Raw genomic sequence first — 18,759 nt, forward strand, 5'->3', positions numbered from 1 at the left:
CATTTAATTTTATTATTGATTTATTATGTATTTATTTATGTTATATCTATTGTTGTATATTTTTGGGTTAAAGTACTTGTCTTATCGTCGTTGTTTTCATTGTTAATATACTTTTTTTATTGTACATATTATTTAGGGTGTTGTTTTATTGTGTAGACATTATTAGGCTTTTTTGATGGTATTTAGGATATTTATCATATTTATTGTTTATAGGATATTTAGGGATTTTGTGTATTATTGTTTAGGATTGTAACATTACGCATGTTCATTGATGCTTCTTGAAATTTACATTATTTTCATGATATTCTCTTTAAAGGTTTTGATTATGTTTTAGTTTAGGGTTTTGACTATTTACGTTATTAGGGTTTTGAGGTAGGTGTATTTAATCTGTCCCCTTGTACTGTTATTGGTACTAAATTTTGGGGAGTCCATACCATTGAATATTGATCTTAAGGGTTTCACATAAAATGTATATTACTTCTTTGGCTTTTATATGGTTTGGGAGATTTGATTTATTTTCCATATTATGTACAGCATTTCCATATTAAGGTATATTAATAGTTTAAAATTTATGCATATTTTATAGATCATGATGTGAAATTTGTGTCCATAATCTCATTCTATTTTCTCCCCCTTTCACAAAATGGTTTATAAAAAGTACATAAGTTTTTTAGGGTTTGATTATTTCCATTGTTAGAGTTAGGAGTATATCATTAGGGTTTGATTATTACTACTTGGGGGTTATCATTAAAAATTTGGACTATTATGATATATAATATTTTACGTGTTATGATTTATATTTTTAAGTAGTATATTATTTTTGTTATTAGCTATTTGAAATTTTTGTAAATACAGAAAATAATAAAAATAGAAAATTAGGAGAAATTCTAAAAAATATTTTGATTTTATTATTTCAAAAATACAGTAAAAATAGAAAAAAATATGAAAAAAGAAAAAATCAGAAAAATTTAGAGAAGAAGGTAAGGAAAATTACTTGAACTTAAACAATATTGTAGTTCCAAAAACCTTCCAACTAGTATTTTAATATTAGAAAAACCCTAGAAAATTTTTCAACATTTGGAAGTGTATTTTGTGTGTAAATTATTTTGTTTATCCCTAGATTTTAATTGCGAGGGGTTTTAGCCTTTGGGCTTCACGTACCTTAAGGCTCTGAGGGAATATATGTAGATATTTATTTATTTTTATAGGTATTTAAATTCATAAAAAACTGGCGTAATTAAAGATTATTAGATTAACTTAGGGATAATTTCAAATTAATTAGATACCGTTCGTAAAAGGGGTGCCGCGTATGGGGGTGCTTGTACCTTTACCCTCGCGTAACCGAAACTCCCGACCCCAAACATCTGGTAATGTAGACGATTCTACCCCTACTGGGGTTAGTAATCATGTGTTTAACGCCACAACAAGGTTCGTGGCGACTCGACCTTTTCCATGATTTTTTCCTTGAAAAATTAAAATTGATTTGATTCGCCGCATGGGGGCACACGCGCTCCGGGACGTCGCGACAAGTATCGATTCGACCTAAGATAATTAAACTTCATCTGTAGAAGAAAAGGATTCATAAGGGCAGTAGTATCCGAGCATGCAATATTATATAGGCTCAACCACCAGGGCCAGAGGTGGTTTAAATGGTTGTGCCACTGTTGACCCCCATATTTGAAAGCTATAGGCTAGGGCACAAACTTGTGAAACTATAGATCATTATTTATTTTATTTTTGGAATTTCTGCGACTTCCTTAATCTACGCCAAAAAGGTCATGATTTCTTGGCCTCCAAAATGGGAGATGACCTCAATCAGCTCTTGTGTAGGAAAATAATTCAGAAAAAACCCTATGGTGTGTTGTTATCTGTTTATTCCAAGAAGCCATGAACTAGCTTATTTTTCAAGATAAGAAGATCAATGTAGATGCCTCTATTTTGTTAGATGCTATGAACACCAAGATTAATATTAATATATAAGTCAATCAGTAGTTGACCGTTCTTGTCATGAATTTTAATCAGTACTATTTTGAGCTTATAAACAAATAAGTTTGAGCTCTTGACCTACTCTAAGGACTATTTTTGTCCTCATGCAAAGGAATCAAACAAAACTATTTTAGGAATGGTCAATACTTGTTTGCTAAGGTAATTGGCAGTTTCCTAGTTAAATCAATATAAAGTTTTTCTAGTCATAATTTGTTTATTAGTCTAGGAAAACTGCTACATGGATGAGAAAGTAAAATATCTTAGTACTAGAAAGTAGGGGAATAATTTTCTTACGTATTAATTTACTATATTATCCTCATTTTCTATTTCTATTAAAGAGGCAAGAAATAATCTAAAGAATGTTAAAGGAAAAATAAGTAAGAAAAAAAGGTGAGATTAAAAAAAATATCCTCCTCAAAAAAATAATAATATAGATATATAAGAAAATGAGAAAATATTTTGTCCAACCAATTAGTCAAAGCATAATCAAAATACATACATTCAAATGTTGGAACCAATTTAACTAAAAGGTTTTGGAAATTATGGCTAAAAATATGAAATAATGTATATAAATTTGAAATCCTTAAATATGTGCTTAAATATGTGCATTGTGTTAAACAATCACATTACCTAGAAATTGAGATCTTAGGTTTTCATGAACAATGTAGACGAAGCTTGAATTCAACACAGAAAAATTCTCATTGACGGTAGAACATAGAAGAAGGATCTTTGATGCTTAAAATGTTAAAAAGCACAAGTTCCATACCTGTTGCAATGAAATGTGGTATCATTTTCATTTTCGCAAAACCCTTTCCATCTTCTTGGAATTTCTCCAATCCCCTCGTCACTAAAGCTCTTAGATTCAGGCCAAACACCTAGTATAATCCCATTAAATGAAAACATAATTATAAAAGTATAGGTTGAGCTAGCAAAGTACATAATAATTTCATCCGCATCAATTGAATGATTTTTTTTTTCATTTCATATTATTATTTCATCACTCTTATTAATTTATTCTTACTCAAATTTCTATGCTTCAATTTTTTTTAATGCATTTGTATTAAAAATTGTGTGGGAGGTTTCTAATAGTTGTAGGGTGTGATTTAGAAAATTGCTTATGAAAAAAAAAAGAAAAAGAAAAGGCAGACATGTATTTCACCTATGTAGCATAAATTATTTGCATAGATTGCCAGTCCCAAGCTCGGATAAAGGAGCAGAGTCGTGTTAAGTATATGATAGCTAGTTTAAAATTTTGTCAAATCTTATTATCATGAATTCTTACCAAGTCCACCAAGGTCAAGGGATCAGACCAAGTCAATATAAAAGGAAGAGGGCACAAGAAACTAATATTAGATTAGCAACTTGGAATATAAGAACTCTTATGAGATTAAGTATGGAAATAGTGGAAATAATGTTTAGGGAGAAATTAACTTAATATGCCTTCAAGAGACTAAATGGATAGGAGAGAAAGTTAGAGAAATTGAAAAATCAGGATTTAAACTTTGGTACACTAGTATAGAGAAACATAAAAACGGGGTGGGAATTATTGTAGACAAAGACCTAAAAGATAACATAGTAGATGTTAATAGAACAGGGGATATAATCATTAAAATTAAGATAGCTTTAGGTTTGAAGACAGTGGATGCCATTAGTGCATATGCTCCCCAAGTAAGATTAGCTGAAAATCTTAAAAGACATTTTTGGGAAGATATGGATGGTATACCTATATCTTAAAAGACAATCATAAGAGCTAATTATTTGAATGTTCACATTGGAAAGAGTAACATAGAATATGAGAGGATACATCGAGGCCACAAATATTGAGATAAAATGAGGTTGGGGATACAATCTTAGATTTTTCCATGTCTTACGATTTGGTTATTTTCAAAACTCGCTTTATGAAAAGAAAATAATACTTGAACCTTCAAGAGTGGGTATAATAAAAGCTAAATAGATTTCTTCTTAACAAAGAATGGGAATCGTCTATCTTGGGAGGAATTATAGTTATTTTAGGTTAACGTTTGGCTACACAATATAGAGCCTTAGTATTACACAACATATATGAAAGCAACAAGAATCAACACGAAAATATACGTGGTTCGACAATGCCTACATCCATGGGAGCAATTGGCAAAGGTTTCACTTTGAAATTCTCAAAGTACACAATATAGGTGTAACGACCTCAAAAATAGTTATACAAGATTAGTGGAATGCTTTTTTTTTTTTTAATTATTATTATATTAAATTAATTATTTAAACAATAGAATCAATAGTATTAAATTTTTTTTTAATTAATTGAATTAAATAAGTAAAGAATATTATATATACATATAAGGATAAATGTAATGTATATATATATATATATATATATATATAAGTATATAAAGTTAATGGTATAGATAATAATAGATATAAATATATATATGGAAGCTTAAGGAATTCCAATTACAGAAGATGCCCCCTCCCCAATTTCATCTCTCTCTCTCTCTTTCTCTTTGTCCACAACTTACTCTCTCTCCCCTCGATTTTTCAGCGAAACATGCACCGATTGAAGAACAAAAAATATCCCTGAGTTCTAAATTCAACCACCAACATTTTAACCAGAATATATTTGTCATTTGGGCGTCATAAGTATCACTCCTGGGATAAGGTAAGGAGAATAAGTTATATTACTTATTTTAGAAATTCAACCAGTTAAATCATGGTATATAATTATTGGAATATTGTATATGGATTTCTGAGAAATTTTATGGGTATGAAAATTATGATTTATTTATTAAATTATAGTATTTGATTAAATTAGATTTATGGGAATATTTTGGAATTAGATTAAACCGCAGGGATTTGATCATATTGGTATTTTTAAATATGTTAAAAATTAAATCTAAATATGTGAAGGGGATTATACCCGCGTTTATTTATTTATCCTCTTTTAGAATTTAACCGGTTAACGGGAGTGTCTGAGCCTAGGGATGTTAGGATAGTAACTATTCGGGGATTTAGTTGATTAAGCTAAAATATATGAGTATAGGGATTTGTGCGAATGCCGAAAGCACTACTTTTGGATCCCTGCAAGTATTTCTCCAGAAATAAGGTAAGTGGAATAGATTAAGTCAAGTGTTTTACAAAGTTAACTGTCTAAATTATAGTGTGTGAATTCAGAAATGATTGTCCGAGTTTTCTTAGATATACAGACGTATGAAATGGGAGTTTTGAAAAGATATACATTTTGTGTAAGTGGGGTTGGGTTGAGTAAAACCCCAAATATAATGATACCAATATTTTCAACAGTATATTAAAGTACAAATTATCAGAGAAAATGTGTGGCATGAGTTGAATATTATGCATTAATAACTTTATCAGTTTATGGAAAAGTATTTAAATAGACAGAGATATGGAATTTATACAGTACCATAGTATGACAGTGCCTTCTATAAAGCTATAGTGTAACCGAGTTTATACAAAGTTTTATACAAAGATATAGTGTTCTATATAGAACTATAGTACAGAGTTTTATACAGATATTTTGTCAAGTAATATAGTATTCTATATAAAACTATGGCGTTCCTTAAGTAACTATAGTACACATATTCATATAGAGATACATCATTCCCCAAGTGGAACTACAATGTTCCTTATGGAACTGCAATGTTCCCTAAGTGGAACTACAACACATATATTTTATACAGAGAAACAATGTTCCTTATGGAACTACAGTATAGTATTTTTATACAGAGCTACAGTGTTTTTCTACAAATGTATATAATATGATTGCTTTTAATCGAATGTGTTAATGATATCATGTATATATTGTTTTGGAAATTACATTATATGGTTTAAGAACCCTGATGGACCATAATTAGGCATGGTGCCGTTGCCCCATAGTTGCTAGTGCAGCCACACTTCTTTGATAGGGTGTTGGTGGCATAGTCGATTCTGCCATTGAAGTGTAGAGCTACCCCTTGGAGTCCGGACCAGTTGGGTAGGTGAATCATACTCATAGTTTAAGATACAGTTATAGTTATAGACATAGTTGATCTAGTACGCCAACCAAGGCTAGGTCCAGCCTTCAAGCTGCACAACCCGAATCATGCAGGATTAATTCATGACGTTATAGTATTATCCATCCAGGGGAGTCCTTTTATACATATGTGCGCATTTACTTGTACAAAGATGCTTATTTTATACAAAGTATGATTTGAGACACTTGTTATATACAGAGTATGAATTAAGATATAGATTTTTGTACAAAGTATGATTTGCAATACTAGTTTATATAGAGTATGATTTGAGATACTATTTTACTCATAGCATGATTTGAAAGAAAGGAAAGTAATATGAAAATTATTTTTACGGGCATGTATACAGTTCTATATGAGCTCACAGAGTAAGAAAAGATAGACTAAGAAAGTGTATTTGAAACATTAAAACTCATGTTGTCACATACTGATAATAATCCATTATGTCTTACTAAGAGGTGTCTCACTCTTATAATTTCATCATTTTAGGAAACTGAGGTAGACATACTTAGAGTTCTACAAAGCAGGGATTAAGAGTATCGTTTAGGGTAAGTAATAGTGAGATATTGTGTTGTATAGGAAAGTATATGTATGACTTTGGGATGTATATGAATGGATACTTCTTGGGGACTTATGTATGAATAGGATGATGGTCAAAACTATGGTATTGCTATTGTATGTGTGTGTAAATTGATGCTTCTACTGAGTTATATAACTGTTTGAGGACCGTTGTACTTGTTACCACTTTAGGCAACACAAGTTACTATAGTGCATTTGCCATAGGAATAATGTATAGAATTTTACACAAGTTATTACAATCTGGAATCAGAGTTGTTATGGTGACATTATTATTCTTGTATCAGAGTTTTATTTTACTGATATATATACATATGGAAAAAAATATGGTAGAAAATCGAGGCATGACAGTTTGGTATCAGAGCCTAAGTTGCTAGGTTATGTAGACTTTAGTAAACAGCAAATAGCAATACCTGAGTATAGGAATGAATTTTGATGAGAATAAGAAATTGGTAGAATGTGATTATAGTAAGTCATTGTTGGAGGTTAAGATTGGTATTTGTGATTCTCTCTTGCATCTTGGAGGTAGGAGATTCCGTTGTGGTTTCTGTGATTTTCCTTGGGTGACGATTTTAGGAAAGTCATAGTAAACTATCGTCGGTTCTTATTTTTAAGTGGTAAGATTGAATCTTAAATTGGGAGTAAGGACGTTAAGTTGGTAGGTCGTGTAAGGATATAGTATATATTATATAGTTCAATGACTACATCAACAATATTAAGATAGTGGAATTCTAAGGCTATTTGTTCCATTTTCAAGATGGACCCTAGAAGTAGCAATGCACATGCTAGAGGTGATGATGCAGGGCCCTCTCATTTAGGTGGTGGAGATTCAAATGTGGTGTTACATAGTGTCACCCAACAAGTGATGGTAGAAATGGCAAGAAATTCTAGGGAACAGGGCTACATGATTGAGCGCTTTACACGTATGAATCCCCTACCATTTTTTGGAGGGGCCGACCCATTCGTGGCTGAAGATTGGGTCAAGTAGATTGAGGAGACATTGGCAGTTCTCCCTTGTACATATGAGTAGAAAGTCTTATTTTCTACATTTAAGTTGATAGGAGAGGCTAAACACTAGTGGAGATCAGCGAGATTGCTGGAGGAGCAGAAGCCTGTGCCTATAGCCATGACCTGGAGCCGCTTTAGGGAATTATTCTTTGAGCGCTATTTCTATGCTACCACCAGAAATGCAAAAGCAGTGAAATTTTCTGAATTTGACCAAGGGATACATAACGGTATAGCAATATGCCGCGAGGTTCATTGAGTTTTCCTTTTTTGCTCCATACATGGTGCTAGTCGAAGAAAAAAAGGCAAGGAAATTTGAAAGTGGCCTAAGCCAGGGTATATATGAGCAAGTAGTGTCTTTTTAGGTCCATACTTTTTTAGAACTAGTAGATAAAGCCACAGTAATAGAGACCAATCTATTAAGAGGTGTTGGGATACAGAGTCAAAGGAAGAGGCCTACACCTCCTCGATTCCACGCAAGCACTAGTAAGAGTTAGTGGAGGAGGCACAATATGGGTCCATGGTAGATGGCGGGACACCGAGTCCCTCAGAGAAATCCAGAACCCCCTATTTGTGCTAGGTGTGATCGGAGGCATTAGAGGGAGTGTCAAGTTGGGATAAATGCCTGCTATAGGTGTGGTCAGCCTGGACATATTGTGAAAAACTAACGAGCATAACAAACTAATCTGTCTGCTCCTAGAAAATTGTGGGGGAACAATCAACCACCCCGAGGAAATCAATAGAGGAACACTGCCCCAATGCGGGCCTATGCACTAACACAATGAGACGTAGAGGCGACCGACGATGTAGAGAAAGGTATGATTTCAATTTTGTCATATAGAGCTATTGTTTTATTTGATTCAGGGGCAACTTACTCCTTCATAGCCCAAGAATTCATTAAGTTATGTGATATAGAAGTTTAGCCACTAGATATGAGTTTATCAGTTGCTACACTGACCAGGACCATAGTGTTATGTAGAAAGGTACTCAAAGATTGTCCAATCAGTATTCAGGGGAGGTCTTTGCCAGCTAACTTGGTAGTTCTAGACAAGCATGGTTTCGAGGTAATTCTGGGAATGGACTGGCTAGCTGTCCACTATGCCAGTATTGATTACTATTAGAAAGAGGTAGTATTTAGACCTTTAGGAGAGCAGGAGTACAGATTTTTGGGGACATGTGTGCATACCCCACTACAGATATTAGGATTCATTCAGGAAAGGAGGTTGTTTATGGAGGGATGCCAGGGGTACTTGGTTTGTGTGAAGGAAGTGCTAGAAAGGGAATTAAAATTGAAAGATATCCCGACAGTAAGGGATTTTCCTGATGTGTTTTTGGAGGATTTTTCGAGACTACCTCCTGATTGTGGGGTAGAGTTTGCTATCAACCTATCACTAGGAACAACACTGATTTCTAAAGCTTTGTATGGAATGGTGCCATCGAAATTGAAAGAGTTGAAAGAATAGATACAAGAATTGTTATACATGGGGTTTATCAGGCTCAGTGTGTCACCCTGGGGAGCATCGGTATTGTTTATGAAAGAGAAAGATGGGTCGATGAGAATGTGTGTCAACTATAGATAAATCAATAAAGTTACCATTAAGAATAAATACCTGCTTCCTCGTATTGATGATTTGTTTGACCAGCCTCAGGGAACAAACATTTTACAAGATTGATCTATGATCCGGGTACCATCAAGTGAAGGTCAAGGCAGAGGATGTTCTAAAAATAGCATTCCAAACTCGGTATGACCATTATGAATTCCTGATTATGCCATTTAGACTAACGAATGCTCTTGTTGTATTAATGGACCTAATGAATAGGGTCTTCCATCAGTACTTGGATTAGTTTGTTGTGGTTTTTATTAATGATATTCTAGTGAATTCAAAGAGCTCTGAGGAATAGGAGGATCATTTGTGGATAGTTTTACAGGTTCTGAGAGAAAGGAGTTTGTATGCCAAGTTTAAGAAGTGTGAATTCTTATTGAAACAAGTCACATTCCTCGGACACATGATATCCATGGACGGCATTTATGTGGATCCAAGCAAGATTGAGGCGGTAGTGGACTGGGAAAGATAAAAAAAATGTGCAGGAAGCTAGAATTTTCTTGGGATTGGCTGGATACTATCGCTAATTTGTAGAGGAATTCTCTAAATTGTTAGGTCCTTGGACTAAATTTACCAGGAAGAGTGTGAAGTTTGGTTCTAGGAATTAAAGCAGTGACTCATCACTACACTGGTTCTAACGATTCCTTCGGGAGAAGAGGGTTTTATAATTTATAGTGTTGCGTCACACAAAGGACTCAAGTGTGTTTTGATGCAGTGGGGGAGAATTGTAGCTTATGCTTCTGGGCATCTCAAAAAATATGAAAAGAATTACCCTACCTATGATCGGCAATTAGCAATAGTGGTTTATGCCATAAAAATTTGGAGACATTATTTGTATGGGGATAGGTGTGAGGTCTTCATAGACCACAAGAATTTGAAGTATTTCTTCACATAGAAATAATTAAACATGAGATAAAGAAGGTCTCTATAACTAATTAAATATTATGATTGCACCATCAGTTACCACCCAAGAAAAGCTAATGTGGTAGCTAATGCTTTGAGTAGGAAGTTAGTGGGTTCATTAGTATTAACAATGGTGACTCAGCATCCGAAGATGGATTTAGAAAAGGCTTGATGTGGAGTTGGTAGAGGGAAATCACCAGACCCTCATTACTAATCTGGTACTTTAACCCACCTTAAAGGAAAGAATTAAAGCTGCCTAGATGAAAGATGCGGAATTATTAAAGATTATGGATAAAGGGTATAATGGTCAAGGAGTAGAGTTTAATATCTCAAAGGATGGAGTTTTGAGGTTTTGTACCAGACTTTGCATACCTGCTGATGCCGAGATCAAAAGAATTATCCTAGAGGAAGCACATCAATCCCTTTATATAGTGCACCTTAGAAGCACGGAGATGTACAGGGATTATGAGAGTCTTTTTGGTAGAGTAATATGAAGAAAGAAATTGTTGAATATGTGACGTAGTGTTTGACATGCCATCAGGTGAAAGTTGAGTATCAGAGATCGATTGGATCGTTGCAACCACTTCACATCCCAGAATGGAAGTGGGAGAGAACATTTCGATGGACTTCGTCACAGGGTTACCACTAGCACTTCATGGACAGGACACCGTCTGGGTAGTCATTGACCGATTGATGAAGGTTGCCTATATCCTTTCAATAAGATAACTACTCCATGAGTAGACTAGCAGAGTTGTACATACAAGAGATAGTTAGACTGCCCAATGTGTGAGTGCCCATTGTATCAGGCCGAGACCCACAACTTGCATCTCTGTTTTGGAGGAGTTTGCGAAGAGCCATGGGTTCACAACTGACATTTAGTACAACATTTCATCCTCAGACCAATGGATAGACAGAGAGGAGCATACAGATACTAGAGGATATGCTTCGAGCTTGTGTGTTAGACTTTGGTTGTAGTTGGATACAGTTTTTACCACTGGTTGAATTTGCTTACAATAATAGTTACCAGACCAGCATTGGGATGGTACCATATGAAGCGTTGTATAGCTGGAGGTGTCGATCTCTGTTATATTGAGATGAAATAGGCGAAATACGAATATTGGGGCTAGAGATAGTTTAACAAACTTCACAAAAGATCAAACTCATCTGATACATGATCAAAATAGCTTAGAGTTGCTAGAAAAGTTATGTCGACACCCATCGACGAGAGCTAGAGTTTGGTGCTGAGGACCAAGTATTTTTGAAAATTGCACTGATAAAAGGAGTAATGATATTTGGGAGAAATGGTAAGCTGAGCCCTAGGTTTATTAGACCATTTGATATACTGGAAAGAGTGGATCTAGTTGCCTACAGGTTAGCATTACCATCAGTTCTATCAAGAATCCATGACGTATTCCACGTATCTATGTTAAGGAAATACGTCACAGATCCACCTCATGTAATCAGTTACGAGGCCCTATAACTTAAAGATACCCTGTCATATGAAGAAGTGTTAGCGCAGTTCTTGGATCGGAAGGAACAAGAACTATGTACTAAAAAGATCCCACTAGTAAAAGTGCTCTGGTACAATCATGTAATAGAAGAAACTTTATGGGAATTAGAGGAAAAATGTGCCAGAGATATCCACACCTGTTCAACGGGACCCATAGTTAGACTAGTAAGAGTAAAAGTAAATGATAGTATACTTCTATTGACTTGTATAGTCAAGGCTAGTTAGTGTTTTGGCTTTGGTTATGAATGGTTTTGAGAGAGTTTTCTTTTATGTGAATGATTGTAATCTCCTAGGACCCTCTGTTGTAACCACGGTATTTCTCCACCATAAGTGAGGGTAATTAATAAAATTGTAATGAATGTTTCCTCAGAGATTTATACATGAGATTGATAGCAAATTTCTATGACGAAATTTTTATAAGGAGAGAAGAATGTAACGACCTCAAAAATAGTTATACAAGATTAATGGAATGATCTTTAAAAAAAATTAAATTATTATTATATTAAACTAATTAATTGAACAATAGAATGAATAGTATTAAAAAATTTGAATTAATCAAATTAAATAAGTAAACAATATATACATATATATATATATATATATATATATATAAATATGAATATGACATAATAATAGATACACACACACACACACATATATATATATATATATAAGTATATAAAGTTAATGGTATATATAATAATAGATATAAATATATACATGGAAGCTTAAGAATTAATCTTCCGGACTTCCAATTACAGAAGAAGACCCCAACTCCCCAATTTCGTCTCTCTCTCTCTCTCTCTCTCGATTTTTTGGCGAAACGTGCGCCGATTGAAGAACGGAAAATATCCCTGGGTTCCAAATTCAACCACCAACATTTTAACAGAAGTGGATTCATCATTTGGGCATCGTAAGAACTTCTCTTGGGATAAGGTATGGAGAATAGGTTATGTTAGTTATTTTAGAAATTCACCCAGTTCAATCATGGTATATAATTACTGGAATATTGTATATGGATTTATGAGTAATTTTATGGGTATGAAAATTATGGTTTATTAATTAAATTATAGTATATGATTAAATTATATTTCTGGAAATTTTTTGGAATTACATTGAACTGTTGGAATTTGATCATATAGGTATTTTTAAATATGTTAGAAATTAAATTTAAAAATGGGAAGTGGATCATACCCACATTTTTTTTAGAATTTAACCGGTCAACGAGAGCGTGTGAGCCTAGGGATATTAGGATTGTAATTATTCGGGGATTTAGCTTATTAAGCTAAAATATATGAATATAGGGATTTATGTGAATGCCTCAGGCACTGCTTTAGGATCCCGACAAGTATTTCTCTAGAAATCGGGTAAGGAGAATTGATTATGTCGGGCATTTTACAAAGTTAACTACCTAAATTATAGCATGTGAATTCATAAATGATTGTCTGAGTTTTCCTGAATACACAAACGTATGAAATGGGAATTTTGATAAGATATACATTTTATGTAAGTTGGGTTGGGTTGAGTAAAACTCTAGAGATAATGATACCAATATTTTTAATTGTATATTAAAATCCAAATTATCAGAGAAAATGTGTGACATAAGTTGAATATTATGTATAAATAACTTTATTACTTTATGGAAAAGTATATATATAGATAAAGAAATGATTTTTATGCAGTACAATAGTATGACAGTGCTTTTTATAAAGCTACGGTGTAACCGAGTTTATACAGAGTTTTATGCAGATTTTATACAAAGATATAGTTTTCTATATAGAACTATAGTACATAGTTTTATATAGATATTTTATACAGTAATATAGTATTCTATATAGAACTATGGCATTTCTTAAGGAACTGCAATACATATGGCATTTCTTAAGGAACTGCAATACATATGTTTATACAGTGATACATCGTTCCTTAAGTGGAACTACAATGTTCCTTATGGAACTACAATGTTCCCTAAGTGGAACTATAGCATGGATATTTTATACGGAGAAACAACATTCCTTATGGAACTACAGTATAGTACTTCTATATAGAGTTATAGTTTTTTTCTATAGATGTACATAGCATGATAGTTTTTAACAGAATATGTTAATGATATCATGTATATAATATTTTGAAAATCGCATTATATGGTTTAAGAACCTTGATGGACCATAGTTAGGCATGGTACCGTAGCCCCATAGTTGCCAATGCAGCCACACTTCTTTGATAGGGTGTTGGTCGCATAGTCAATTCTGTCATTGAGGTGTAGAGCTACTCCTTGGAGTTCGAACAAATTGGGCAGGCGAATCATACTCATAGTTTGAGATACAGTTACAATTACAGACATAGTTGATCTAGTTTGGTATGCCAACCATGGCTTGGTCCAGCCTTTGAGCCGCATAACCCAGATCTTGCGGGGTTAATTCATAACATTATAGTATTATCCATATAAAGGAGTTCTTCTATACATATATGCGCACTTACTTGTACAGAGATGCTTATTTTGTACAGAGTATGATTTAAGACACTTGTTATATACAAAGTATGAATTAAGATACATTTTTAGATAGTGTATGATTTGTGATGCTAGTTTGTATAGAGTATGATTTGAGATACTATTTTACTTACAGCACGATTTGAAAGAAAGGAAAGTAATTAGAAAAGTATTTTTACGGGCATGTATGCAGTTTTATATGAGCTCACAAAGTAAGAAAAGACAAACTATGAAAGTGTATTTGAAACATTAAAACTCATGTTGCCGCGCACTGATAATAATCTATTCTGTTTTACTAAGAGGTGTCTCACTTTTATAATTTCATCATTTCAGGAAATCCAGGTAGACAAGCTTAGAGTTCTATAGAGCAGAGATTAAGAGTACTATTCAGGTTACGTAATAGTTTGACACTGTGTTGTATAGGAATGTATGTGCATGATTTTGGGATGTATATGGATCGATAGTTCTTGGGGATTTATGTATGAACAAGAGGATGGTCAAAAATTTGGTATTTCTATTGGATGTGTATGTATATAGATGCTTCCGCTGAGTTATATGGCTATTTTAGGACTGTTGTACCTGGTGCCACTTTAGGCAACACAGGTTACTATAGCGCATTTGCTAACGGAATTATGTACAGAATTTTATAGTCTGGTATCATAGTTTTCATGATGACAGTATTACTTTTGTATAAGAGCAGGTTTATTTTATAGATATATATACAGATGGAAAAAATGGTAGAAAATCAGGGGCGAGACAATAGGTTTCTTAGATTTCTAAAATTTCAGTAAAACCGTCGACAGTTTCAACCTAGAATGCTTATATTAACTATGTCCTTCTCCTTGTATATGTTAACCATTCCAAGAAATGAGCCACCAAACTCAACAATCTCCACCTTGGCGAATTTATGCGCCTTAGGTAGACCCGAAAAACATAGCCCGACACTCCTCCTTGACCTTAGATTGTTGAGTTGGGACCGTCTTCATTCTAGCAACTAGAGACATGAAGCAAGTTCAAGAAATGCTTGAAATTTACAGTAATAATCGACTTTGTCAAAATATCCACTGTATTTTCATATTTGTGAACCTTCTCCAATACAAGCTCGCTCGATTTAATCAATTCCCGAACACTATGGAGCCTCATATCAATATGTTTGGTTCAAGCATGGTACACGTGATTCTTTGCCAGTTACATGGCACTCTAACTATCATAATGTAGCACAACTCCATATTTTTTTATACCCAGCTCTTTGACCAAACCGATTAGCCATAAGGCTTCCTTTCTAGGTTCGACAACTACTATATATTAAGCTTCAATTGTGGACAATGCCACCAGAGATTGAACCATGGATCTCCAACATATTGGTCCTCCTACAAGGGTAAATACATAACCCATTGTAGACCTTCTGTCATCCATATCTTTTGCATAATTAGCATTTACAGACCCCTTAACTGAAGGACAATCCTGTTGTTTGCCAAACATGATGCTATAATTTGATGTATCTCGTGAGTATCTGAAAAATCCATTTGATGGCTTCCGAAGTTTGTCTACCTGGACTAGAAAGAAGCTTACTTACCACACTCACAACATGTGCTAAATATTGCCTTGTACACACCATGATATATATTAAACTCCCCACGACGCTAGCATAGGGGACCTTTGACATATCTTAAATATCATCATCTGTACTTTGGCAATCTACAAAAAATAATGTTGGTCTTACAAGGCCTAACATCCTATTTTGATGCTAACAAACAAGTGGAACTTAACATATTTGGGAGTGATGATATTTTAGTTCTCACATATGTGAAAGCAAGGTCAAGTACTCATGAGGATCAATTGAAGCTTATATTCCAAAGGACTGATCATATGAAGCTTAACGATATCAAAGGACTAAAGCATAAAGATAATGAGGAGCTAAAGTTTGAAGAGACCCTCCTTGCTCCACCTTCTGCCTTCTCCCTTGTCACCCTTGGGACTGGACTCTCCGGGATATCAGTGTGGGTGTGCATTTCAAGGCTGGGGTCCTTCCCCTGCTATCTTTAGGCGGCCGCCTGATTATCGCGCCGGCCATGCCACCTTCCAATCGCTGCGTGACTCTATCACGCTTGATTCCTACGTTCCCGACGGGTCCCGGGCTCGCGTCTCCTCGTCGAGTTGTTCTCGTCGATCCTCATACTATGAGTACTAATCTGTTTTCGCGAAAACATAACTGGGATACCCGGCCATGACACACCAAACCCATTTCTTTTCCTCAGAGCAGGTGGCTGACCGCAGGATTTAATAGATCCTTAAAACCTTTCACAGAACTCCTCCCAGCCGAGCGCGCTAGTATGGAAAGCTTAAGCGGGCAGACACGACGGTCTTGAACTTCTCTTATAAACCCCGGCTCTGCGGAGATGCACCCCTCGTCTTTCTCTTTCTTCCAGACACTGAGCATCATACCGGAATCGCAACAACGATAAAAAATAAGAGAAAGTAGCAGATCAAAGCATGAAGACTTAAGTGTTTAAGAAAAAAAAAAATGGCTTAGAAGTTTTTATGTAAGTGCTTTAGTATTTAAATATCTTTTGAAATATTGTTGAAGCCCTTTAGGGGAAATACATGGACTTAGAGACCTATTTTTAAACTCTGGAAGATGTTTTATGAAAGACCAAAGCAAGAGAGCAAAACTAAAATTGAAAATCCAAAATAAAAAATCAAAAATACTATGGGTTCACTCAGTCGATTGATAGAAAAACAAAAGCTAAGTTAACTGTTCAGCCGACTAACAAAATGAACTAAAAAATACTCCACTGACTAATAGTGCCTAGCCGACTGACTCATTTTGATCTATGTCACGCCAGCCGACTGACAGTTTCCTTATTTAAATTTTTGGAAGACAAAAGGGTGTCAACCGCTTGTCCAGCTGACATACCCTATAGAAATGTACTACCTAGTCACCTGGTCAGCTGACTGACTCCACGGAATTTGATTTTTTAAACTCTAACGGGAAAATTTCAAAATTGGTTTTTCAATTATAAACTTATAAAAACTTGGAGGACACTCTAAGTTAACTTGGGGAACAAGGAAACTAATTCTAAGAAGCCTATAAATACTACCTTAATCCCAAGAAATTATAACCAAGGCAATTACATAGCATACTTGCATTAATTCTTTTAATCTCTCTCAAATTTCTCTATTGCTCAAACTCTTGCTGAAGAGAAATCATATGTATTGCTGCTAAAGCATCAAGCTAAGGTTCTCACACTGAGTTGTTTCAATCACAATGGAACCCTTGGTGAATTCTATAGTTGAGCTTCAATTCTATTTAGTATGGGTAGTTAAATTGTTGAAGTACCTAGAGCTGAATTTATATTAATCTACTAGGGTTGGAGAGTGCTTTTTGTACGAAAGTGTTACTTCTATCAGCTTTTGTAGTTCTTGGATGATTTGAGGTGTTCGGATTGTTGACTAAGCATGGGGATATCGCTTATAGAGGTGCTAGTCTAGCCTAATTGAAGGAGTGACCGAATGAGGGTATATCATTTGGAGAGGCAGACTCTAGCCTAATCAAAGGAGTGTGTAAATGGTGTTGTTCTGTCCAAAAAAGGAACTAGTTTTAGTGAATCCTTTGGTGATTTGCTAAAGGCGAGGACATAGTCTGGGTATAAGTCGAACCACGTAAAAGTCGTGGTCTCACTCTCTCTTTCCCTTGCTTTTTTTTTTTTAGCACATATAAATTACATCGATGATTTAATTTCCTAATCATATATATACTACATAAATTTTGAAATTTAGTAAACTTAAAGTCTAATTTTGATTTGGGTTGCGGAAACCGAAAGGGAGTACATTGGTTAAACCATACTTTACGGAAACCATAAGGGAATACGTTAATTGGTTAACACCCAAAGATAAATTAACAAAGAATTTATTTGAATTCTGAATTTTGGGAAGAGTGTGAATGTTTTGTTGAAAATCATTTTAAGAAAAATGCATTAACTATAGGAGGTTGCAAACAGACACAAGATGAAATCGTCTAAGTCTTAGTTTGAATATTGTGGATGATTGGAAAAGTGATTGTTGATTGATTAGTTAAGTACTTTGTTGGTTGTGGATTGGATTTTGTTTTTAGTATTTATTATTTGAATAATCAACAGAAGTAAAAGAATTCATTAAAAGAGAAGAGGAAGTTAAAGATTCTTGAAAAGAATTAAAAGAAAACCAATTCACCCCCCTCTTGGGATTACACCTTAGTTTTCAGATAATTTTAAAATGAATCGCTAAGAGGTGTACATCCCAGTTTTGAATCGACCATGCTAAACCTATCCAACATCCTTCTCCACATAACCACCCTGAGATAACCATAAACCCTCCCTCAGTTCTATCCTCACGAATATCCATCCCAAGTAACCTTCTAGTTAGACCAAATCTTCATGATCAAATTCTTTATGCAACTAGTTCGTTTAATTGATTTACCTCAGTTCAATCTTTAGCAGCTATAACATGGAGCGACATACAACAACAATAAATAAGAGAACCATCACAAAGTTTATTTTACATACATGCAATAGTCATACTAAATATTTTGTAGCCAATCGATCATATAAGAATCAAAATATTTATACCATGCCATGGAGATTGTTTTAAAGACGTAAGTGATTCTTCAACTTGCCAAACTAAGTT

The 18,759-nt window shown here is 34.3% G+C and overlaps 1 protein-coding gene across 1 annotated transcript in view; it reads right to left on the bottom strand.

The window, feature by feature from the left end:
- Positions 1–16,537, bottom strand: part of LOC131147130 (subtilisin-like protease SBT5.4) — a 68,048-nt gene extending 51,511 nt beyond the window's left edge. The window contains exons 1-2 of the mRNA XM_058096923.1: positions 16,393–16,537; positions 2,753–2,861 (exon numbers count right to left, since the gene is read on the bottom strand). Of these exons, the coding sequence (XP_057952906.1) occupies positions 2,753–2,861; positions 16,393–16,537 (254 nt within the window). The remainder of the gene's footprint in view (positions 1–2,752; positions 2,862–16,392) is intronic.
- Positions 16,538–18,759: the final 2,222 nt, after the last annotated feature.

The sequence above is a fragment of the Malania oleifera genome, unplaced genomic scaffold, assembly GCF_029873635.1.
Source record: "Malania oleifera isolate guangnan ecotype guangnan unplaced genomic scaffold, ASM2987363v1 ctg166, whole genome shotgun sequence".
Classification (NCBI taxonomy): Eukaryota; Viridiplantae; Streptophyta; class Magnoliopsida; order Santalales; family Ximeniaceae; genus Malania; species Malania oleifera.